Source organism: Vombatus ursinus, unplaced genomic scaffold, assembly GCF_900497805.2.
Source record: "Vombatus ursinus unplaced genomic scaffold, bare-nosed wombat genome assembly UNPS02014820.1, whole genome shotgun sequence".
Classification (NCBI taxonomy): domain Eukaryota; kingdom Metazoa; phylum Chordata; class Mammalia; order Diprotodontia; family Vombatidae; genus Vombatus; species Vombatus ursinus.
Genome location: NW_020954598.1, coordinates 11,776,901 through 11,802,071, shown reverse-complemented (window position 1 = coordinate 11,802,071; position 25,171 = coordinate 11,776,901). Strand labels below are relative to the sequence as shown.

At 37.4% G+C, this 25,171-nt stretch overlaps 1 protein-coding gene across 16 annotated transcripts in view; it reads left to right on the top strand.

The window, feature by feature from the left end:
• Positions 1-25,171, top strand: part of IKZF1 (IKAROS family zinc finger 1) — a 136,271-nt gene that overhangs the window by 20,275 nt on the left and 90,825 nt on the right. For 14 of the 16 annotated variants that reach the window (XM_027837011.1, XM_027837000.1, XM_027837001.1 and 11 more), the window contains exon 3: positions 13,171-13,290. In XM_027837011.1, the coding sequence (XP_027692812.1) occupies positions 13,171-13,290 (120 nt within the window). Of the gene's footprint in view, positions 1-13,170; positions 13,291-25,171 lie in introns of those variants that run through there. The other 2 variants (XM_027837008.1, XM_027837006.1) reach the window with 1 other exon arrangement.

Genomic DNA, 25,171 nt, shown 5'->3' with positions numbered 1-25,171 from the left:
TTTTTAAATTTTATTTACTTTATGAAAAGCATTAATTAGTAATAAAAGAAGACCTCATTAATTTGGAGTCTTTGATCATTTGAACGGGGTCTAAATTTAAAATACCTTTCCATTGTTAATAAAGGAAAAGGCTAATTAGGCAAATTAACTGGATTGTTAAGGGGAAGATAAATTATATAAGAAAAAATGTTTAAAGTGTTCCTGAGCATTTTAGAAACTCATTTGGGTATAAATCATTCATATGCTGATTATAACCATAGTGATACAGTAGAAAGTCTTACAGACTGGGAATTAGAATCATCCATTTAGAACTGGAAGAAACCTTAGAGGCCACTCAGTTTATCCCCCTCATTTTACAGGTGAGGAAACTGAGGCACAGGGTATTAAATGACTCATGCAAGGTCACACAGCTAGTGTCTAATGACTGGCCTTGAACAGATCTTCCTGACTTCAAGAGCAGTGCTCTATCTACCACACCTGACACTTAGAAGTTAGAACCTTGTACAAGTCTCTTTACCTGAGCTTCTTAATTATTCCAGTGTGGATAATAACATTAATATTACCTTGCACAAGATTTTTGGGAGTGTTATTAATATTGAATGTTACAAACATTAAAGCAGTATGTAAATGAGTTATAATTTATTCTGCTTTAATATTTCTGCATCTTTTGCCTATTTATAAAAAATATGTATTTGAAAGAAATGTTTTTTTTAACAAACCTATATAACTCAGACTCTTCTTGAATTTAGACATGACTCCTTCCCTCTTCCTTGATATTTGTGAATCCATGAAGTCTTACTGTGTAAACTTATTCTATTCAAACATATCTTTATAAATAGTCACAAAATTACTATTTTGGATTCTAAATATGATTGTGTGTACTGAAACCCCATACACATGTGTGAGCTCTTTTGTATGTGTGCTTTGTAAACATAATTGAAAAAAATAGTGATTTGTGTGAAATAAGCAAAGCAGTAATATGTGTAATATATTCAATTTATTTAATCATCTTAGTTCATCAGTTATAAAGTTATATCTACTTGTTACATTTAGATGGAAAGTTTACAAATATTTTCTGCCTCAATTTATCCATGTTATTTAAAATTTTTGATGTCATTTCAACATAAAAATTTTGAAAGTACTGAAGATTGAAATCTTTAATTAACAGTATATGACACTAGAGGTTTGAACAGTGTCTGGAGTAACATTTACCACAGAGGTGGCCACACTTACTAAAAATAACAGTAACTTGAATGATGGCACAGCTTGGATCAGCTCCTTCCTACCTGTTTGACCTTGGGCAAGCCACTTCCCCTCTTGGGGCATTGTTTTCCTCATCTGTAAAATGAGGGGGTTATACTAAAAATTACTTCTAAGGTTCCCCCCCCCCAGCAATAAATCTTGGGTTTTGTTAATGCCTTTGATAACAAACTTAGGGCTGGTGAATATAATTAAAACCCACAGTCCTGAAACCTTGTTTTTACCATTTTAGGTCTGTCACCCAACTGGCCATTTCAGTAGAGAGTACTAGCATAGGACAAATGTGGTTTCTTCATGCACACTCCTGGGGGGGAGGTGCTAAGGAGCCACAGTCCAACTGAAAGGTAGACAAGGAGGAGGACACATAAAGAACTTGGATCATAGGAGCTCTGAATAATTTAAAACTGAGCATGTCATCCTTTGAAGGTTAAGTGTGCAAGAGTATAATGCTATTCCTACTACCCTAAAGGTCTTCCCCAACCCCACTGTCTGCCATTCAGAGACCTCCCACCCAAGTAGACTATAAGTTTTTCAGGTCAGGGACAGTTTTCGTTTTCAGGGGTTGAGGGTTGTTTGTTTATCATTTCCAGCCCCTAGGACAGTTATCGGAGTACAGTAAGGGCTCAAGATGTTTGTTGAATTAAACTGAATTCTTCAGTTCCTATTATCCCATCCTTCATAGAATGTAAGCTACTTTAAAGGTTTAAGGTTTTGAAGATATAATTTTTATCTTTGGATCCTCAAAGCATAACACAGTGCCTGGCATATAGTAGTTGCTTAATAAATGCTCATTATTTTGTTGATTTGTTGATATCCCACCTCCTATTCCATGAAACCTTCCTTGATCTCTTGAGTCATAAGTGATCTCTTCCTCCTCTGAACTCCTATAGCAAATATCTATGCCATTCTTATGGTGGTATTGCCTTTTATTTTATTTTAATTATTTTTGTATGTCTTATCTCTTCAAATAAATTGTAAATTCCTAAATCATTCTTATACATAGGCTCCATCCTTCACCCAGCTACAAAAATATTTTCCTGAATCATAGGTCTAACACAGGGGTGGGGAACCTTCGGCCTCAAGGCCACACATGACCCTTTAAGTCCTCAAGTGTGGCCCTTTGAGTTTGGATTCAGTTGAAGGACCACACCCGAGGACCTAGAGGGCCACATGTGGCCTTGAGGCCACAGGTTCCCCACCCCTGGTCTAACCATACAACTCCTCTACTTAGAAACCATCAAGTGGCTCCCTATTCCTTTTTGGATAAATATAAAATCCTTAGCCAACAGAAGAGAAACTTTCTTGAGGTCAAGCAGCATATCATTTTTTGCCTTTGTATCCCTATCATTTAGCATGGTGCTTGGCACACAGTTGGTGCTAAATAGATGCTTATTGATTTATTGATCAACCCCTCTATAATGGGGTGCCAACTCTTTTTAGCCTTATGTTATTCATCTTCACACATTCTAACTTTATTTTAGCCCAATTGGACCATTAGCTATTCCCAGAACTTACCATCTATAACCTCTGTCCTCATACAAGCTATTCCCTGTAATGAGAATAGACTTCCTCTTCATCTCTGCCTATTATAATCTTTCTCTTCCTTCAAGACCCAACTTCCATGCCATTTTTTTCTATAAAACCTTCCCTGAAACTCTTAGCTAAAAATACCCACTCTATTAAATTTACTGAGGGAAATGCCTCTCTGCCTTCTTTGCCCCTATCACAGCCTGCCTTGTATTATACTTGTCTGTGTACATATCATGTTCTTCCCCAGCTCTAGTCGAACCTAAGTTCCTTGAGGATAGATACAACTCTGGAATTAGAGGTCCGGGCTTCAAGTCCTTCATGTGACACTTACCACTTGTGACCTTAGGCAAATCAGTTAACTGCTCTGAGCTCAGTTTCCTCATCTGTAAAATAAGAGGATTGGACTAGAATAACTAGGTGGTCTGCGAGGTGCCTTCCAATTCTAAATCTATGCTACTAAGAACCCATGACTGTTATTTTTTTATCCCAGTGTACAAGGAATTGCTTTTTCCCTCTTTTTTTTCAATTGGGGTGGAATGAGGGGAGAGAAAGTAAATATCTGTTAATTTTTATAAAATAGAGAGTTTGGGGGAAGGAAATTATAGGTGTGGTATGTTGCATACACTTCCAGATAAGGGTCTTGTATCATTTGTTTTGCTTGTTTTACTTTATTACCAGAGGGCTCTACAGGGTGGTGATAATCTAGTAATGTTTGTAATATAAAAACAAAACATGTCAATAAATCTTGAAAAAAAAACCTATTGTGAGTATTTAATAAATGCCATGTTTCTCTCGTTTCCTAGAATAGTGTCTTGCATATTAGTTGAAACTAAATAAACCTTTTTTACATTAAGTGAAGTAATAAAAAAAATTGGTTAAGATGGCATTATAACTTGTACTGTTTCTAAGAAATTGTGAATTTATCAGCTGTACTCTAGAAGTAAAAAAATTTGAAATATGAAGAATATGTATCTATAACAGAGGGGAAAGCTCTTAAAACAGACCTTTGTAACTCCTCAACTGCTAGCATACCTCCTATTGCATCATTCTGTCATGAAACCTACATGTAACTATACGGGAGAGTGAATGCCTCATATGAAGAATCAGCAAAGAGGGGACTAGGTGACATGTGCTTTTAGAGAAAAATTTGTAAAGTTGAATTTCTTCTTTCAGAGGAAGATACAGAACTTAACTGTGGTCCAAACTAATTTTAGTTATTTAATGGAATTCTATTAAAGTCACATTTACCTGAGGTATTCTTCTGGCCTTTTGCTGCTTGGTGCATTTGATGGGGCACCACTTTTTGGTTACTCAAATGATTCCCTGAATCAGCAAAGAAATCTGAAGGGTGAGACTCAGAATTCAGAATAATCACAAGGGAAGCTAAATGTGAATGCCTTATTTCTGAACTAGTAATGAAGCCAACTTAAGGAAGGGGATGAGAGCCTTCAGGAGAATTAGGTATTTTCCTAAAACTATCAAGGTGTTAGACTAGGTAATATGATTGTAGCGTAGTGGGAAGCAAGCTGATCTAGAAGGTAGAAGTATCCAAGTTGGACTTCCAGCCCCAATGTTTTGCTGTATGCCATGTCATGTAGCTGCTCTGAGCCTCAGTTTCTTCATCTGCCTGATAAATTCAGACTTTTATTACCTACTTCATAGAGTGGTTGTGTGGAGAGGGCTTGGTAAGCCTTAAAGCCCAATGCAGGTATAATCTGTTATTATATCAGTAAGCTATTTACTAATTCAATGCAAATCTCCCTGAAGATATACAAGCATATCTAACAATGCAATTCATCAGTATTTGCCTTTATACTTGTTGTGCACACAGAACAATTTTTAATTTTCCCCTTTCTCCTTGATGTCTCTTCTGCTAACTGAGTTTCCTATTGATTAAGTCTGGCTCATGGTACTTTAGAACCATCATCCCCACTGTTTTCCATTATTCCACTTTGGCTTGTGGTGTATGCTTTCCCTGCATAGTGTGGATAAAAATGTTGAGACTCTGCTATGGTGACACTCAAAGAAACATTTAATTAAATGCAGGGAACCCTACTGGAATGAAATGCCTCTTAAAAATCAGAAAACCATGGTCTAGACATGATTGGTAGTGTCTGACTATGCCTCAGGATAAATGGGTTAATTAAATTGAAATAGTAATGACAAAGAGTTCCTTTGGATGAATTTGAAGAATCAACTCTCCATAAGCACACTTTACCTAGGACCCTCAGAATCTTTCTATTATATCTGCATTGCTTGATCCATGGTTATTTAAAGTGTTCTGGAAATGTTTAAAAAAACAGTTAAAAGTCCTGATAATGAATGATAGTAGGAAGAAAGCAATGAAGTCTCTGGGACTCTGGAAGTTGAAATCTAGCAGTGGGCAGAGAATTAAGATGACCGAATCTCAGAAATGAAAGGATTTCAGAAGTCATCTAGTGCCACATGGAGCATGATATTTAGACCCCCATCCTTTTAGGAGTACCCTTCCACCATGATCCCCCTGAATAATCATCTACCCTCTTTGTGAAGACCTCCATCAAAGGAGAATGCACTGTGCTCTCAAGTAGGCCCCACTTTTGGACAGCTCTAATTGTTATAGAGGTGGGTTTTATCCTTATAATTAATCAAAACCTTCCTCTTGGCAACTTCCATCCATTGTTTCTAGCTCTGCCTCCCAAGGCTAAACAGGACAAGTGAAATCCCTCTTCTAGACGATAGCTTTTTAACACTGGAAGACTAGGAAGCTTAGAACTGATACAAGGTCAGTTCATTCTTTTGCAGAATTAAGTGCTAGGCTAGGAGTTAGAAGACCTGGAAGCAATGCCTGGATCTTGGATCACTTTAACAAGTATTTATTAAAGGTCTATGATGTGTATGGCACTATGCTAGGTACTGGGGTTAGAAAAGACAAAAACAAAACAGTCCTTGCCTACATGGAACTTATATTCTGCTGGGGAATACAATAGGTAACAGATAAGCAAATACAGAATAGTTTGAGGAAGGAGAGACCACTAATAACTTAGAGGACAAGAAAAGGCTTTCTGTGTCAGTTGACACTGGAATTGAACCTTGAAATAAGCTAAGAACTCTAAGAGTTGAAGATAAGGAGAGAAGGGGGCAGGGAGCAGTGGAGAGACAAGCTAAGCAAGGGGTACAGAAGTGTAATAGAATACTAGTTTGGGAATCAACAGTTTGTCCAACATAGGATGGATAGATAGGGAGTTTTATGAAATAAGACCAGAATGATAGGTTGGAACAAGATGGTGAAGGGCTTTTAGTGTCAGACTGAGAATCTTTTTTATTGTCTTAGAGGCGGTATGAAACTATTGGAGACTTTTGAGTAGGAAAATGACATTTTAGATTTGTGCTTTTGGAGGGTTGCTTTGGCAGCTGTGTAGAAAGAGAGGATCTGGAAGAAGGGAGAGCAGTTATGAGAATGTTGCAATAATCCAGACAAGAGTTGGTGGAGGTTTGAATTAGGGCGGTGGCCATGTGAGTGGAGAGAATGAGAGATACGGAGGCAAGTCCAACAAAAACTGGGTGTCTAGATTAGAGGGGCAAAGAAGAAGAAGAAAATTGAAGATAATTGATTGTTGAGAATCTGGGTGACAGAAAGGATGGTGCTGGCCTCAACAGAAATAGAGAAGTTTGATGGAATGGTAAGTTTAGAGGGTAAGATAATGAGTTCTGTTTTCAGATGTTCAGTTTGAGATTCGTGTGGGACAGCCAAAGGCAGGAAAGATGTAGGGCTGAAGTCAGGAAAGAAATTAGGACTGAGATAAAGATTTAGGAGTCATCTGCATAGAGATGATCAATGAATCCATTGCCCCTCATGAGATAACTGAGAGAAGGTAGAGACAGAAAAAGGATCAATGGTGGAGCCTTGGGGGATACCTGTTTAAAAGGAGAGGGAGATAGAAGTAAAGGAAACTGAGAAATGGCAGCCAGCTAGGTAGGAGGAAAATCAAGAGAGAAAAGCCACAGAGCTGAAGAAGGAGAGAGGATTGAGAAGGAGGAGGTAACCTGGTCAGCAAGAGCAAAATCTGAAAAAAACAGAGAGAGAGAGAGAGAGAAGGATGAGGACTGAGAAAAGACCATAGGATTTAGCAATTAAGAAATTATTTGGTAACCTTAGAGAAATCAGTTTCATTGTAGGGGTGTGGTCAGAGGCCTGATTGCAAAGTGAAGGGGAGGTGAGGAAGTTGAGGCAAGAAGTATAGACACTTTTTTTTCCCCTTAGGAGTTTGCCTGAGAAAAAGAAGAAAAAAAAATGAGACTTTGCTTTTTACTAGCTATGTGACCAAATAACCCAACAAATGAGTCTCAATTTCCTCTTCTGTAATGCCAGCAGCCTTGGATTTGAAATCAGAAGACCTAGATTAATATCTTGGCTAAACCATTTACTAATTATGTGACTTACGCAAGTCCTGAAGTCTCATTTTCTTCATATCTAAAGTGAGAGGTTGGACCTAAAGTTTTCTTCTGAGTATAACGTTGATTGCAAAGCCCTTGGTTGTCTTAAAGTGATAAATGCATATACTGAATGTAACTCTTGTGACAGTAATTCTCATCTGATAGGAAAGGGTCTGATTAAAGTCTTTGGCTAATTGCTCTCACTGATATTTGAAACTGAGAACTACAGTATTTGACATTTCTTCAGGGTCTCCTTAAAAGCACTGAATCTCACAAGACTTCAAAATATAGAACAGCTTTTGCTTACACAGGAAAGATTCATATCTGACTTGTTGAAGAATCATGAGAAAACCTGCCTTTTCGGAGGGATTGCCCTCCCCTATGAGTCTGTACAATCAGTCCCTTTTACTACCTTGGGCGGGATCCCAGAAGGGGGAGGAGAGGCTAGGTTTCTCTTCTCCACATTGATGCTTTCATATTTCTGCTCTCCATATCGAACTCTACTGTTCCACCTTTCCGATACGGATTTTCTTATCACAATTGCCACTCATTTCTTCCCTGCCGCTTCTCGATGTTTATTTTCTCCTCCAGTGAACGATGCTGTCATCTCCTTTACGTTTCTTGGGCATCTGGACCATGTGGCAGTTTTATTGTAGCCTTGAATGACCATGGTCTAGTTCAAGGTATCTCTTGCCATGTACTTCCAGCTCAGGCACCTATGACTCGAAGGGACAGGGCAATCGCTTGCTGCATAAATGTGAATGGTTTCAACAAAAGGAAGGCGGTTAACTGGTCCATAGACCTTTTCTTCTTTCTCAATTTCAGATTTTTCCCAGTTTGTGTTGTAATAATAATTATAAGTTGTTGAATAATAATTATAAGCCATTCAGCTGTTTTTGCTCATAAGTTTTATTTAAGGCAGTGACAATTGCTAGACATAATGCACATCACAACAAACCTTTAGTAACGTAAAAGCACTTCAGTTTTCTTTCTGGCCTTTTGCTTTTCCTTGGGAAATTCTTACACTTTTAAGCCTTCTTTAACAATTCATCTTGTCTTGAGGATTCAGATAGATCTAATAATGTTTTTTCTGAAAATATGCCAGTTGTAATTCAGCTAAAAGGGTGGCATAAAATTTGTTCTCCATATCCTAGAGTATGCAGCACTGTTTCCTATTCTCATATTCTCAGATCACTTGACTATTCTGGTTTTAAAATAAATGCAGAAAAAGACTTTCCATATTCCTTGAAAAGTTATGACAAAGTGACAATTCTCATTTATTACTATTTTCATTTTATTATACACAAATAGACTATAAACTCCTCAAAGGCAGGATAAATTTATCTTTACTTCTCTTTGTGCCTAGTACAGTACACTCACTGCATAGTGTAGGTGCTCAATAAAGATTTCTGAAAGATTATTATATTAAAATAAACATCAGATATAGATATGTATATATCAGATGATTAGTCCTATTTACAGTATTTCCCATGATCATATATCACCTGAAGACTTGAACTGCATCTGTGTAGGACCAACTATTTTAGATGCCAACTAAATTTGCTGTTCATTTCAGCCAATTAATTGCTCAAGTTGGTCAAACAACCCACTCCTGTGCCTTTCTGATCTTCCATTTGGAATACCGTTCTAATCTTTGTCCATCACTTTCATATCTTTTCTCAAAATGCTCCAATTCCAAGAGGCCTTCCTTGCCTAACCCTACCTCATGCAGATGAGGCCTTTACTTCAATGTATTATAGTATTGCATTGTTGGAAGGGTGGGTTTAGGGGGTAAGATAATGAGGACGTGCTTATATCCTTTGCTAGTTTTAAGTACATACATTTGAACCCCCCTTCCAATTAAATTGCAACTTCTGTAATGAACGAAATCATATAATATCTTCTTAGGATCAAAAGTTTTAGAGTTAGAAGAGTTCTTAGTATAACACTCTCATTTTATATATAAGAAAACTGAGGCTCAGAGATAAGTTAAGTGACTTGCTCCAGATCACACAAGTTTAAGTAATGGAGGTAGGATTAGAATCCAGGTCATATGACTTCTTTTTCAGAACCATATTTTCTTCTCCCAAATTTAGAGATTAAAAAAAGCATTAGAGACCATCCAGTCCAGCCCCCTCATTTTATAGGTAAAGGAAGTAAGACTTAACCAGGTTAACTTGCTTAGAGTCATCCAGCTAGTAAATGCCAGAGCCAGAATTAGAAGCCCTTTCCTCCAACTCCAAATGCAGCGCTCTGTCCTCTAGTTTCTCATCATGCCAACGACTGTTACGGATATGTAGTAGACCAGGAGTGGAGAACCTGCTAGTCTCAAGCCTGCATGTGGCCCTCTAGGTCCTCAAGTGTGGCTCTTTGACTGAATCCAAACTTCACAGAACAAATCCCCTTAATAAGAGGATTTGTGGCCTTGAGGCTGCAGGTTCCCCACTCCTGTGCCTATACATAACAGTGGCTGGCATTATGAGAAACCCAGAAGAAGCAGGCAATAGCATAGTATACATGTATATACTGAGTAGACAATTAATGCTTTCTAAATGAATGAAAGCATATGTTAAGTAAAATGGTTATCATTTATGTGACCAGACATAACTTTTCTTATCATCTCTGAAAGTACTGAATTAAGAATTAGACAATTATCTAGTTAATTCAGTCTAGTAAAATAAACTTTGAAACATCATTATCACAACACTTCTAGCAAATTTTAAATTTTATAGCTATTTTCCTCAGTTCTACCACCAAACCCTCTGTACCACATACATCATTTTATGTACTCTGAGAAATTGTTTAGGAAAATCTTATATATTCTTCAATAATATTCAATATTCTTCAATAATAAGCTCAATAATCATTTTTATTAACAAAACACAAGATGGAATGAATTGAAACCTTTTACATTAAAACCTTACTAACCATGGGGAAAGGCATAAAGTTGGATTTGTCTTGCACCTTGAGAAAATCACTTTGCCCTCTGGGCCTCAGTCTACTCACCTGGGAGTGAATTAGATATCTATTAAAGTCTTTTCTGGCTCCATATCCTACGAACCTATACAAAGGTTTCTATGACTGTGAGTACTGGAATATCCTCATTAAAATTTTTGAAATGAACAGTAGTTGACATAGCATTTTCTGGCATTACAAACCACTTTCTTTAAAATTCACTCAACAGTGCCAAATGGGCCAGCTGGATAAATGCATACGATAGTCATTGTTGCTCAGAAGATTGAGGCTGGTGAACTGCATGATTTCAGATTTCTTAGCTACAGTAGGGCTATAGGATATGGAAGCAGAAGGCCACTAGGCTGCCTGAAGAAGGACATACTGACCCAGGTTGGAAAAATGGAGCAGGTTAAAGCTTCTTTGCCAATCAGTATTGGGATCATGTACAGGAGTGGCTGCTGTGTTTCCAACCCAAGTGAGATAAGGAGACCAAATCTCAAAAAAATAAAATTCAACAAACACTTAAGTGCCTACTGTGTGCTACCATGAAATAGGTAGAACAAATATATTTCTCATTGTATAAAGGAGAAGACTAAAGCACAGAAGATAAGTGGCTTGTCTAAGGTCATAGTCATAAAGAAAGCAAATGACAGACAAAGTTGGGACTAGAACCCAGGTCACTTGACTTTCCTTTTATTCAAATACATTGTCATTGCCTTTCAACAACACAATCCGTTAGCATGAGCTCTGAGAACAGAGCTAAGAGTATTTTATTTTTATTAAAATTTCATTATTCCACACTGAGATAGATGGTGGACTTTGAAGAATACTTTAACTGGTTTGCAAATAGTGAGTATGGGTAATGACTTACTTTGGAGAGATTGTAGTGACACCAGTGTTTGGATTCTTATTTTACTATCTGCCTGTCTACCTAGAGTTTTTGAGAAAGGTCTTTAAGTGGATTATGAAAGTGGCTGATACTAATGGGAGCCTAGCTCAGTACAAGGACGACACCTTCTCTACCATATTTTAATCTTGATGGATCTAGAATCTCAGAACTTGTGAGTTCAAAAATAGGTCGACCTTAACTCTAGCACATCCCAAAAATAAGAATGCTTTCTTCAACATCTCAACCAAGCGCCATTAAATCTCTACTTGAAGACCTTCAGAACTCACTACCTAGTAAAGCAACCCGCTCCATAGTTGGATGGCTGTAATTTCATTGGTCTTAATTCTGCCCTCTGGGACCAACCAACATAGGGTTAATTTCTCTTCCACATGACATCCTTTCAAGTACTTGAAGGCATCTCTTATGTCTTTTCTGATCATCTTCTCTAGTCTAAACATCTGCAGTTCCTTCAACTGCTTCTCTTTTAGCATGGTTTTGTATTTCCTCCCCATGCTGGTTGACCTCATTAGAGTGCTTTTCTGCTTGTCAGTGTTCTTAAAATATGGTGTGCAGACTGAAAGAGATATAGACTGACAAGGACAGAGTGCAGTAGAACTCTTGCCTCTTTTTCTTTTTTTTTTTTTTTTTTGGAAAAGACTGAGTGCATCTATTGATGCAGCCTAAGTTTGCATTACCCTTTTGAGACCACACTCTTAACCCTTAATGAATATACAGTTCACTATGCATCATCAAGACATGTATGGCACATAGTAGGGCATAATATATCAAGTCACGAAGCATTTATCAAACACCTATTACATGCCAGGCCCTCCGCTAAGCACTGAGGATACAAAGACAAAAATAGCCCCTGCCCTCAAGAAGCTTACGGTCTAATGGGAGGAGACAACATGGAAATAACTACAAACAAGATATATACAGGATAAATTGAACATAATCTCAAAGAGAAGACACTAAAATTAAGGAAGACCATGAAAGCCTTCTTGCAGAAGGTGGAATTTCAGCAGAGAAGCCAGGAGGTGCAGGTGAGGAGGAAAAGCATTTCAGGCCCAGTGGATGAACTATCTTGTGCAAGAAACAGCAAAGTGACCAGAGTCATTGGATTGTACAGTATATGGAGGAAAGTGTAAGACTAGAAATAGATCAAATATTGAATGGCTTTAAAAGCCAAATATAATAATAAATGCCTAACTTATTAAAATCCCTTATATCTTTTTCACATGAACTATTTTCCAGGCAAGCCTCCCTAATTCTATATTTGCATTGTGCATTTTTTTCAATCCAAGTGTTGGAATTTACCTTTATCACTTAAATTTTACCTAAAGGATTTAGTCCATCATTCTAGTCTGTCAGGATGTTATTTTTTTATCCACGTTCTTTCATCCTGTACATCAAGTATCCCTAATTGCTTCATCATCAACAGATCTGATAGATATACCATCTAGGTCTTCTCCAAGTCACTGAAAGAAATACTAAGGAGACTAGGTCCAAGAGAAGAGTTCTATGGCATTCCATTAATAACCTTCCTCCAGGCTGAAATTGATCCTTCAGTCACTACTCTTTAAATACACATTACCATAATACCGTCCAGACTACATCTTTGTAGTTTATTTACAAGAAGACTTTTATAGGTTGTGTTGTATACATGCTGCTTTGTGAAGTATAATGTGCAATTCATAAGTTAGGCTGCATTGTTTTCCTTTTTCCTATTTCAGAGATTGTCAGTATCATAAGGATTTATTTGTATTGTTGAGCAAAAGGACATAGCTGTATAGGAGAGAAAATTGATGGCACAATAAATGACACCTTTCTCTACTGTCCTTTATCCCACAAATTAGATTGGATTACAGGGTTTGATAAAATTATGTATCTTTGAAAAAGCTACGAGACTGGTACTTCTGTACCCAACACAACTTCTCTTTTCAGGATGCCTAATTGAGGATCCTTAAGAATAAGGAAGCAATATCCCATGGATATCTTGCTGTGTTTTGCATAGTGAACTCTTCATGGCAAAAGCCCAGGGAGGCTCTGCCATTAAGAATGTGCCAACCTTTCAGGCAATGACCAGCCACTCTAACAGAGACTACTTTTTATCTTCTCAGGAAAGGAAAGTCCATCAGTAAGTGATGTACCTGATGATTCAGATGAACCTATGCCTGTACCAGAAGATCTTTCTACCACTTCAGGAGGACAGCAGAATTCTAAGAATGAAAGAGTTTTGGGTAAGATAGTCTCCCTGATACACTGTTCTCATGATACTTTTTTTTTTTAACAACAATTAGAGTATTTAATTCTAAAAATTCTCCTGTCTCTCTTTCAAAGGACAATCATTCCTATTCCCAAAACTCTCTCCAAATTAGTCTATATATGCAGCCAAGGGTCAAAACTTTACCTTAGAGATCAGAGTATTAAAATTCAGAATTTTTTTTTCCCTGGGAAACACTTTGTGCAAGGGGTAGGGTGGAATCATATGTACAATGTACATATGTACAATGGGAGTTGGCTTGCATATGAGACGATTTTGATTTTGAAAAATATGATTTAAGTATCACTATTGTAGACTCTAAATCACAATGGAAAATCTCTGCTGCTCAGCGCATAAGTAATAGAACATTTTTCAGAAAGCATAAGATAAGAGGTCATAAATCTGTGAGGCTAGAGGTCATACAAAGGCAGACTTCAGAAATTTGTGACTCCTGGGTAGGTGATCAAAACTTAATGCAAGTACCACCAACACCACCAAATGATCAGAAATCTCAACATCATACTGAAAGAATTTCTTAGGATATTATGACACTTTTTCATCTGCTATGAAATGAACATCTCCAAGAGAATCCGTTTCCTCCTTGGGTCCATCTCTGCTAATGAACCATGTGTAAGTGCAAACAAAAAATCCATTCTGGTTCAGATGACTTTAGGTTGAGGTGTATCTAAAGTGGTAATAGTCACCTGTAGGTCATCTGCCTGAGGATAAAAGTCTATTAGGGTGTCAAAAAGGATTTTCCAACTTTGTACTATTTCCATCATATTGCAAAGAGCACAAATACTTTAGATGGTTCTCACTGTATATAAGTGGACTAACAGACCTCTACTAAAAGCAATTTTTATGAAATACAAATTTGCCCAAGAATGTGGGGGAGGGAAGGAGGGGGACAGATTGGCACATGGTTCAAGGACACAGGGGCAGGCACAGAGAGCAAGAGCCAGAGGAGAAACGCTCATGGGTGGGGCCAGCCACTTGGGGGCCAGGCCTGAACCAAGGAAGAAGGTGGTAGGCAGATGCGTTGAGGCCTGCACAGACACAGACAGGAGAGGACAGGTGACAGGTGGGGGCTAGGCACAGACATGCCTCCTGAGCATAGAGAGATGGAAGACAGATATGGGGCTGGGGAGTGGGGGGCTCACTGGGCAGGTGGCCAGAGTAGAGCAAAGGTCTTTTCTCTTAGCTTCAGAGGTCTCAAGCAAAGCCCCCTCTTAGGGAGGTGGGGGGTGGTCTCTCCACATGTATTCTGCTTTCATGGAAGAGTTTTTTTAGGGTTTTGAGGGGAGGTTGGAGGCCAAGGAGGTCCAATTAGAGGGACAAGAGTGGAGAGAGTACAACGTTGTACAATAAAGTTACCATAGATGTGGTTTTTTGGAATGTGGATTTCTTTCAGAATTCTTTATGTAAAGTTGAATTTGCATAATGTGAATTTACATAAGGCAGCAAGAACTGTCTGTATTTTCTTATGTCCTTAGTGTGAAATAACTAAGCAGTCATGACCCTATCACATAGTGGATATCCTTCGCTCCTGCTACCGTACAGAAAGACAAAATGAAGCTAAATATTTTCATGGCTGAGAAACAAACAAACAAAAATGGTTTCATCGTATTAGTGTTAAAGAGGCAACATACTGCAGTGAAAAAATACTGCATTTGGAATCAAAGGACCCGGGTTCAAATCCATGTCTGCCTTATACTTCTATGTGATCCTTGGCAAATAAGACTCTGTGGAACTAAGTTTCCTACTCTTTAAAATGAGAGGGTTTGAACAGATGGTCTCTGAGGTTCTTTCAAGTTCTAAATCTATGATCCTAAGTCACCCTATTAAAGGGATTTCTGAAATCATTCAAGAAAGCTAAATGGAGTGGGGGTGAGGGGGATTAAGCAAAAAACAGGTGAATCCTGTTTTTCTTACTGGTCAACAATGAGATGCAGGCATTTATAAATAAGCCCATTTGTGTACTGTTTTATATTTTATCTGGGTTCAGGTTCCACCTAAGACACATAAGGGCTATGTGACTCTGGGTTAGTCATTTAATCTTTCAGTGCTCTAGGTCAGACTCAAAGAGAAATGTCCAGAGGTTCCATTAAAACATACATAAGGGTCCCTGCAGGCTCCTTATTGAATTAACTACATGTTAATATTATCCATGTTTTATTGTGTTTTTAGTTATTTTGTTAAATATTTCCCAATTTTAGTCTGGTTCAGGCAGCACTCAGGAGTGGTGTAGGTCATGTGTAGCAGGCAGGTAGGCTGTTTGACACCTCTGCTCTAAGTAGCTCTCTGAGACTCTGAGATGTAGAGAAGGTGCCGACCTGTATTAGTAGCATTTCCTCACCTGAGAGTACCTTATACAAAGCAAATCACAGTTCCAACCTCTATCTGTTTAGACAACTATATCCATTTTATGAAATCTTTAAAGAATAAGTCTGCTTTTCTAGCCTGTAAAGTAATTGGAATGTCTCATGTCTAACCCTCGTAAAGATCCAATCAGCACAGAGTTGAGCATAGTCATTTATTGGAGAGTTTGTTTTAAGCATGGAAATATGCTCTCACTGTTCAAGGCCAGCCGGGCTTTTGAATGAATTTGTTCACTTTTTAGTGCTATTCAGCCAGTGCAACTCAATTATATTTAATAGTTTCATTCTGCTCAGCCATTTGGGAATTCATACTTTTCATAAAGTTGGTCATCAGGTTTTGAACATTAAAAATATTTCTAGGTACCCTTTCACTTTCTTTCTTTCTTTCTTTCTTTCTTTCTTTCTTTCTTTTTCTTCCTTCCTCTCATTTTTCCTTCCTTTTTTATTCTTCTTTTTCTTCTTCTTTTCTGTCTCTCTCTCTCTTTCTCAAATAATAGTTAAAAGTAACAACATTGGGTGACAGTTGATGGATCCATCTTTGTGTTTATTACTTTAATTAGAGCAAATTGCAGCTTATTCATGCTTTCTCATCCTGTGATTTTTATCCCTTTAGACAAGTCCATATTAGATGTTATGAAGAAAATAATATTTTGAAGTATATTTTCAGGGCAGAGAGAATCTATGGAATTGTAGGAGAAAATAAAGTCTGGAGTGCACAGAAGCAAACGAAAAAAATCATGGATGGCAGATCTGTGGAAAGAAACCGAAAGAAATTAATTTAGAAGAAATAAAATTGGATAAACAAGGCATTTTAAAAAACTGATGAACTAAACTCAGAAATCGCTTAAAAATTCCTGTGTCCAGCAAAATATTGTGACCTATTAAATTTTTTCTTCCATGTAATGTTATAATACATGGAAAGCAATTATAGAATCAATAAGAGATCTTGAATAGCAATAAAGGAATGAAAATCATTTTTGAAGAAGGAAAATGAGGGTCATCAGTATCAGAGTCCTAGAATTATAGATTTTAGAGCTGGAAGATCTATTTGAGATGGATTTGAGTTGGATTTGATAATCCAACTTTCTCATTTTATAGAGGAAGAAAAGTTTTGACTTCTCTAAGGTCAAATACTGGAGTTTGAACCCAAGTCTTTTGCCTTCAAATATAGAATTCTTTTCATTCTACCAAACACCTGAGTTTGATCCATGACTTCAGAATTAACTGGCTGGATGAGCTTTGGCAAATCACCAGATTGTTTAATTGGAAAGGACCTTAGTAATAAAGTAGTTAAACTCCCCTATCCTATGCTTGTGAAGTCAATTTTTTGAACCCAAGTGTGAGTCACCTAACTCTATTAAGTCTTAATTTCCTTCTCCGTAAAATGAGGGAAATAATACTTGTACTACCTACCATTCAAGAATATCGTAAGAATAAAATACATGGCAAAGGTGCAAGTGATTTGTAATCTTATATGAAAACGTAAGCCATTATTATTTTTAAAAGCAAGAAATTGTCAGAATATGGAAAATAGCTAAAAAAAATCAGTGATTCAATTTGTAAAACAAAAAGTAAATAGAAAATTAATCTTTCAATATAAAAGGGGGAAACACCTCACTTTGAAGGAGAAAAAATTATTAACAAATAGCACCAAAAAGGTTAAAAGTTTATTTTGATATGGACAAAGTGCTGGAATTCTACTCCTTTCTTTGAAACTTATTAGATGTGTGACCACAGGCAAATCACTTAAACTTTTGGAGCTTCTGTTTGCTCATCTGTAAAATGAGGGAGTTGTTTGCTAAGGTCCCTTCTGGATCTAAATGTCTGATTCTGTGATCATGCGAACAAAGAACCAAAGATAACAGGGAGAATGGTAAGTTAAGTTGGTGTAGAAGATGACCCACTGAAAAACTACAGGTTTCATTGATACTCAGTGAGGTCATTTCTATGACCAAAGTCATTTCGGAGACACCAGTAGTCATTCTCAAAGATCTTGTGAAGAATTGGGTAAATTTAATAAAAATGAAATCATATGAAAGAAATTGGACAAAGTTTTGAATTTTGATGGAAGTAAACCAGTAACATATTTACCTTTTAAAGGGGGCTAGGAATATCCCTTAAAATTATATGGAAGATTAACCCAGACAAATATGAGAGCAGAAACATGGGTGTTAATAATCACCAACAACTTTAAAAACAGAAGACAGGCTCAATATAACTTTTCTTCCTAACAGATTTGATCAATATAATTTAGCTTGACATTGGCAGGTGTAAAGTTTTGTTCTGTTTTGATAAATACATTGAAGTTTGGGGATTAGAATGACAGTTAACAATTAGAATTAGTGCTGATGGTTGGTGTCTTTATGTACCTTTTTGGAAGAAGCTGTGTGGGAGGGAGGATTTAATTGATAGATAATAGGGTTGATAAAACATGTATGTAGCACTTTGTTTTAATCTGGACTCAAATGAAATGGAGTTCAGTAGAGAAACCTAAATTGGAGTCCAAAAACCACAAAGTGAAGAGAGGGGGGAAAAGGCCTACAAAAAGGTGAAGCAATGTGTTTACTTATGCCACTCGGGGAAAGGAAGGCTGAGAGAAGATGACTGTTGTAAAGGAGGAAGATCCATTGTCTCCAGTTTTTAACCAAGTCTGCACAAAAGAAAAAGGTGGTTTATACTGCAGCATGATGGATTCATGTCAGATGCAAAAAATTGCCTGACAGTGAAAGTTAATTGAGATTGAGGTGGCCATTAAATAGTTACTGGATTGGACTGGGTTGGATCAAATGAAAAGTTTACTATTTGTGACCAGATAATTTCTTTTCCTTGTGTTAAATAATAAAGATAGATTCTTATCTATCTGAGGTGGTTTATGTGGGATAAGCCTAACCCTCAGGCAGCCCTGTTAGTCCTAAATTTATTCATCTTTTATATTGCAATGTAAAAGTAAAACATGTACTCAATATTATCCTGAGTGCTATTAGATTGGGGGTGGAAATACTCAATTGGAAGAAATATCTTTTGTAGGATGAAGTTAGAATTACTGGCTAGATAGCACTTTTTTTAAACTCAAAAAGAAAATGTTCATCTAAAAACATACTCCAGAAAAAAAAATAAAATAAAAACATACTCCAGATGTCAGGTGACAAGGACTCTTAACATTTTCCTGTTAGATTAGAAAGAGATATTATAAGGAAAAGGGTGGAACAATATGGATGTGAGGTAGGGTGGTGTAGTAAGGGGGAAAACCCACTGAATTTAATATCGGGGACTTGAGTTTGAAGTTCAGCTATGAAATGGTAACGTTGTACTTCACTGCTCTTAATCCCAGTTTCTTCAACATAGCTGGGGAATTTGAAATAGATTTTTGTGAGGAAAGTGCTTTATAAATTTTAAATTCATATAAAAGTGAGTTATTATGATGGGTCAGCAGTGTGTGTGTGGGGGGGTTTTATATGTACAATATGGGAGGAATCCTAGCTTATTGGATAAATAGCTGGCCTCTAGTCCAGAAAATCTGGTTTCACTTTCCAGCTTTGGCACATACTGTCTCTGAAACCCTGAGCAAATTATTCGGCCTCTCTGTACACTAGGAAACTCTTAAGTCACCAAAAAGTTGTGGAAACTACACCAGTGAAATTATATGTAGATATATATGTGTGTTATTTATGAATGTATATGTGTACTTCATTGCAACACCTAAGTATTCACTTTACCTTCTCATGAAACTGGCATCTGCCACACGCAATGGCTGGGGTGACCTCTTAAAATCCATCCATTCTCCGCATGCTGTGCCCAGTGGAGTGATTGTTATGTTGTGATGGGCATTGCTTTAACTGTGGCTGGTCATCCCAGCTTGCCAGCTAACATTCAGGAAGGCTCATGGTTCTCTACAAGTGGGTTCTGAGAGTCCTGGAAGACCCATGTATCCCCATTTCCATAGCTTTAGATTAGAACTTGATTTACCTTAACCAGAGTAAGAAAATACAAGGAATGATTTCAAGATTTTGTTCTTGGGAAAGCAGAGAATTGATAGGGTGAACATCCGGAACGTTTTGTTCTCTGATCTGCTCACTAGAAGAAAAAAATACTCCGTAGTACTCAAATCTCACAGCAGAACTGGAAGTTGTAAGAATATCACTGTATTGGCTTTCCTTCCAACTTGGGCACTTTCTGAAACTGTTGCCTTGATGACTGTAGCCTGGATGCCGTGCAAATATCTGTTGTTAAACACTTGTGCTACATAGTGGAGAGGGTTACAAAGAAAATGCTAGGCCCCTGGTTTTTCAGAATGGAAAGAGAAAGCTCCGAGCTTTTGGCTGCATTGGAGGGAGAAGAGCAGTGTACTTCAGCTGTGTGGCTTGTGAATACGGATACTGAGCCTGCTTATCTAATCAGCAGTTAGAGGAAGTTGTCTTTATCTGTAAAATACATCTCTTCTGCTCCGATAAACCCAGTTCTAGCGAGGGAGAAAGCATTATCTAGCAGGATCTCAGCAGTGGCTGCAACAGAGCTGAAACGTGTTTCAATCCCAAACCTTCTCAACCTATGAGCTTTCAAAGATGGGAGGAAGCTTGAAGACAGTACTTTACTGAACTTTAATCCCTCTTAAGAGCAATAGCTGAAAACATTGTGTGAGGATTCTAGGTTTACCTCCCTTTTTTCATTCTCTGCTCATTTTCATCACGGGGCTTTTGTAGGCAAGGGCTAGGGAAGGAGAAAGGAAGAGAGCTTGGCTTTTCTCCTTGAATTCCTCAGAATTTTTATTTAGCATGATTTTTATATCATTTGACATTTATTTCATCTCAAAATTATTTAGAGATAAGTTTTTCTTATAGGTTTCAAAAAGATGACATACAACGAGAGATACATTTTGACATAACCAGTTGTGTGAATTGGTTTTATTGAAACTCTACTTTTGACAAGGAAGCACTTTTTTTTTGGTGGAGCAGGGAGTTGGGGGGAATAATTCTGATGCAAAAAAGAGAATAAAATAGCATCAAAAAAAATTTAAGAGCAGAAGTTTCAGAAGGGGGCACAAACAAATGGAGGGCTTTTTTATTATGCTAAATTTAATGTACACTTCTAAAAAATATGTAATAAAGTTCAGTTTCATATTTTAAAAAAGATGAAGCATAGAGAAATTGAATGACCTACAGAGAACATGAGTAAACTACGTAAGATTAAAATTTAGCATCATCACTGGCTCTAAATATACTGATTTCACCTATTGGTTCACCCTGACTCACACCCAGGCCCAATCAGATCAATTTTTAAAATGTAAAAGTTATCAACATTCCTGATATCAGATGACTATGTGACCGTCTGGGAATACCCAGAGAGGTATTTCAAAAGTATTTATGGTGGTTTGAAATAAATAATATTTCAAAAAAACCTCTTCAGATTCTGAGGGGGCACCCCAAGATGGCTTAGAAAAAGCTGGAGACCAAGTGATAACAGAGAGTCATCAGGTACCTAGACTGCCCCAGGCCCACAAGAAGCATGCATTGATTAGCTGCTGAATTGTTCTTTGGTCGCCACTCAGATAAGCAACAGTAAAAAAAAAAATAAAACATTCTGGAGAAATCTGTTTTTATGGTTTTGAAAAGAGCATTTGTGTGGTGTTTTACCTTCCTTGCCTTTTTCTGGCATGCGCTAAATAAATCCCTCTTCTAAATTACTACCTGTGTGACCCTAACAAAGGTATTTAACCAGGCCTTGGTTTCCTCATTTATAAAACAGAAAGATTAGACTAAATGATCTTTAATGTCCTTTCTAGTTATAAATTGATGATCCAATGATGTTATGATCCTTATATATTTGAAAGAAAGAGAAATTCTTGGTAGACCAATTTTTTCCCCTTCATGCCAAGTGTAAAATACATTATATTAAAAGTAGTTGTCAGTTGAGGGGAAGCTTGAAGACAGTACTTTGCTGAACTTTAATCCCTCTTAAGAGGAATAGCTGAAAACTTTGTGTGAGGATGCTAGGTTTACCTCCCTTTTTTCATTCTCTGCTCATTTGGCTAGGGACTATCTTCAGGCTTCCTTTTGTTTTAATTTCAGAGAATACTTTAATCAGATGAGCAAATTAAAGCCAAAAGAAGTGAAGTGACTTGATCAAAGTCACACAGATAAGCAGACCTTGTCATTTGTTCTATGGCCTCACAAAAATTCAGATAGTGTTTTTTTCAACTTTAATGCTTGAGGTAAAATGTATTTTTAAAGGTACAGTCTTTGGATTTGCTTAAGGTTGACAGTGCACCATAAATTTAATGGCTTCTTTAAGTGTCAGTAATGTTCTAAGAGCTAGATTAATAATGAAAATTACTATAAATTCCTCATTGCAAAGCTTTGCTCCTCCCCCCCAAAAAACGGACTTTTTTTTTCCTTTGCTTACATTTCCATCCTTATCTTCCACCTTCATTTTGTTCATGCAAAGGTTCATAATTAGACCATTAGTTCTGAAATGTGATGGATTTTTATCCTCAGAAACTTACTCTTTGTTCAATCTTGCCCTTTACAACCTTCCTAAAATATAAATCTTCAAGAAAAAAAAATTAACAGGAAGTCATATTTTGAATTTGTAATTTTAGCTCATCTTCATTTTATTTTTCTCCTCCATTTTATCAACATGGGAATCTTAGCCAGTTCGGTGTATCAAACAGCCACCAGACATTCCGTTAACTTTTCTTCTTAGTTGGGGGTTGTGTTTCAGAAAGAAATGAAGCAAGCGTGCGCATGCACGCGCGCGCGCGCACACACACACACACACACACACACACACACAACACACACAACACATACAACACACCCAAAGGCTTTTAAACTGCGGTTTCCAGTTACCACCTGTCTTCCTATCTGGTCAGGACCCTTTCTGGTTTGAGAAGTATAATTATAACCTAGAAGAAGACAGAGAGAGAGAGGGAGGGAGGGAGGGGGTGGGAGGAGAGAGAGAGAGAGAGAGAGAGAGAGAGAGCTTCCCCGTTTTCTTTTATGCAAAGTAGAAAGTTTTAAACCAGGGGAGCCTAAGATAATTACCCTGTAAGGTTTCCTTCACAGTTTTGCCCTCCTAAGGCAGCAGCCCCTCACAGGAAGTTATACTTGGTCGAGAGTGTTCAATAACTGAGTGGTGAGTGGTTGAGTCTGGCTACTGTCGTGCAGGAGATAAGCCTAATTTTGTTCAAGGTTTTAACAGGAACTGAATTTCACAAATGACCACAGAATATCTGCACAAATTTTTAAACCTCTTTGCCAGTTAGGATTTGTGGGATAACAGAAATTTATCACCAACTCCAAAGGTGTGCTTCAGTGCATTTTGAAGGTCCTGACAGCTGCATTGCAAATTGAAAAGGGAAGATTCTGTGGGCAGCTATGTAGAAGAAAAAAAATCATTCTTTCCTTCCTCCTCTCCCTCCCCCGCTCCTCTTCCATTCCAGCTTCCTCCCTCCCTTAGAGGAGAACAGTTTTGTGAAAGGACTAAAGAATTGGTCCAGATCATCTTTGCTCCAAAATGTCACAAACTTGTAATCTTTTACATCAACTAGAATCTCCATTTGAAGGGATAGAGTTAGACTCGATTAGCTCTTTCATCTTTTACTGTTGTTATTTTATTACGGTTGAGTTTCAACAGAGATGGGATTTTTGTTTTTGCCATATTTTGAAGTCTTTCCAGTGATTTGATTTCAAAGACTGTTTAAGTACGATCAGAATGAAGCCTGCCTGTTATGACAACCATATATCACTAGGCTGCATATGATTTCAACAACCTACCTCTATCCCTGCAATGTCCCTAAGAAGATGGAGTGAGTGGTAAAACACCTTTTCAAATGAGCTCTCCCCACATCGTTGTGCACTGAAAGTTATTTCCTCCTGATGACTATTTAACTGGCCCTTGTGAAATGAGTCTGGACTAAGCACCCCCAAGGGGCAGTTGTTTATATCAGAAAAGTCACTGTCTGGGTTGCCAATAAGTAAGTGACTTCCTTATGATTTTTAAACTAGAAAGGCTATCATTGGAATGGAAATAGAAAATAAGCTAATTTTTAATGTCTACAGGTGTTCTTCTCACATCATTTATCCCCTACATTTACTCCTTCATCCCATTTTGGTAGGATTGAAACAAACGAGAATTTAGCATAACCAGGGCAGAAAATGAGCAGTACTCAACCCCCAGCTGAATACAGGGAAACGTTGCCAGAGTTCAGCTGGAGAGATCTTTCAGAGACTGGGATGGGGTGTGTCTTTCCAAGGCACACTGCCAAGGGAGTACTTCCCCCATGGGGGTACGTGGCTGCAGGCTACCGATTTCCAGTGAAATCACCAGGGAGAATGCTTCCAGTGAAGCACTGAACATTTTGGTTTCTTCCCCAGGAGGCTTTGTGTGATAGGTGGAAGGCTTCCAAGATAAAGAACTTGTTTCTTTTTTTTTCCTTTACAAAGTAGATTAAGTAATTTTCTCATCTGTTTCAGAATAGAAGGAATTTTATTCAAGTAAAATCCTCCCAAGTGAGATAAATACTATTGTCGACTGGGATGCAGCTATGTTTCTATATTACTATTATGATTAACAGAATGAGGTAGACGTTTGGCTACTTTTGCTGTATGTTTATGCTGGGTTGTTGAGCAAAGTAGCAATACAAATAGGGAACTGACATGGTTGCTTGGCATGTATGTCCCCCATAATATCTGGGCCAAGGGACATGGACTTGGTGAAATGTAGGAGATACTTCCTGGTGCAGCAACATATTTGTTTGGCTTTATCCACCATGACTACAAGTAAACCTTAGTGATATTGGTATTCTGATGAGAATGTTGTGTGGCTTTAAGTGGAATGACTTTTTTTTTTGTAAACCTGAAAGTGAAATATACATGTTTATAAAACTATCTTCATCACTATTATTGTGATTCTTGTTATGACTTAAACATTAGAAGATAAAGAAGCAAAAATATAATTCTATGACATATATAATTTCATATGCAAGTAAATTCGCCTTTTAAGAGTATGATTAATATCACTGTTATGATGTTCTAGGACTTATTTTTGTACCTAATTTTGTAGCTTTGGGTTCTCAGGATATTATCAGAGTGCATTTTTTAAAAATTTTAATAATGATTTTTCATCTATTTTAGAAGGATTTTCCCTTAAAGCAAAGTTTGGGGGGGGGGCCATAAACTTTTTTTTCTAATTGTATATTAATAACTATTTCAATAGAATTGTTTTCCTTTGTAATCCTATGTATGCAAAGTTATACATTTAAAAATATTATTCTCAAAAGGGTTCCAACAAAAGGTTAAGAACCTCTGCTCTAAAGGCTTAGAACTGAAATCAGCGTCCTACTTTCTCTCTGTGTGTGTGTCTGTCTCTAGCTTTCTCTGTTTCTGTCTCTGTCTGAATGTCTTTCTCTCTCTTTCTCTTTTTCTCTCTCTCTCTTTCTCTCTCTCTCTCTCTCTCTCTCTCTCTCTCTCTCTCTCTCTCTCT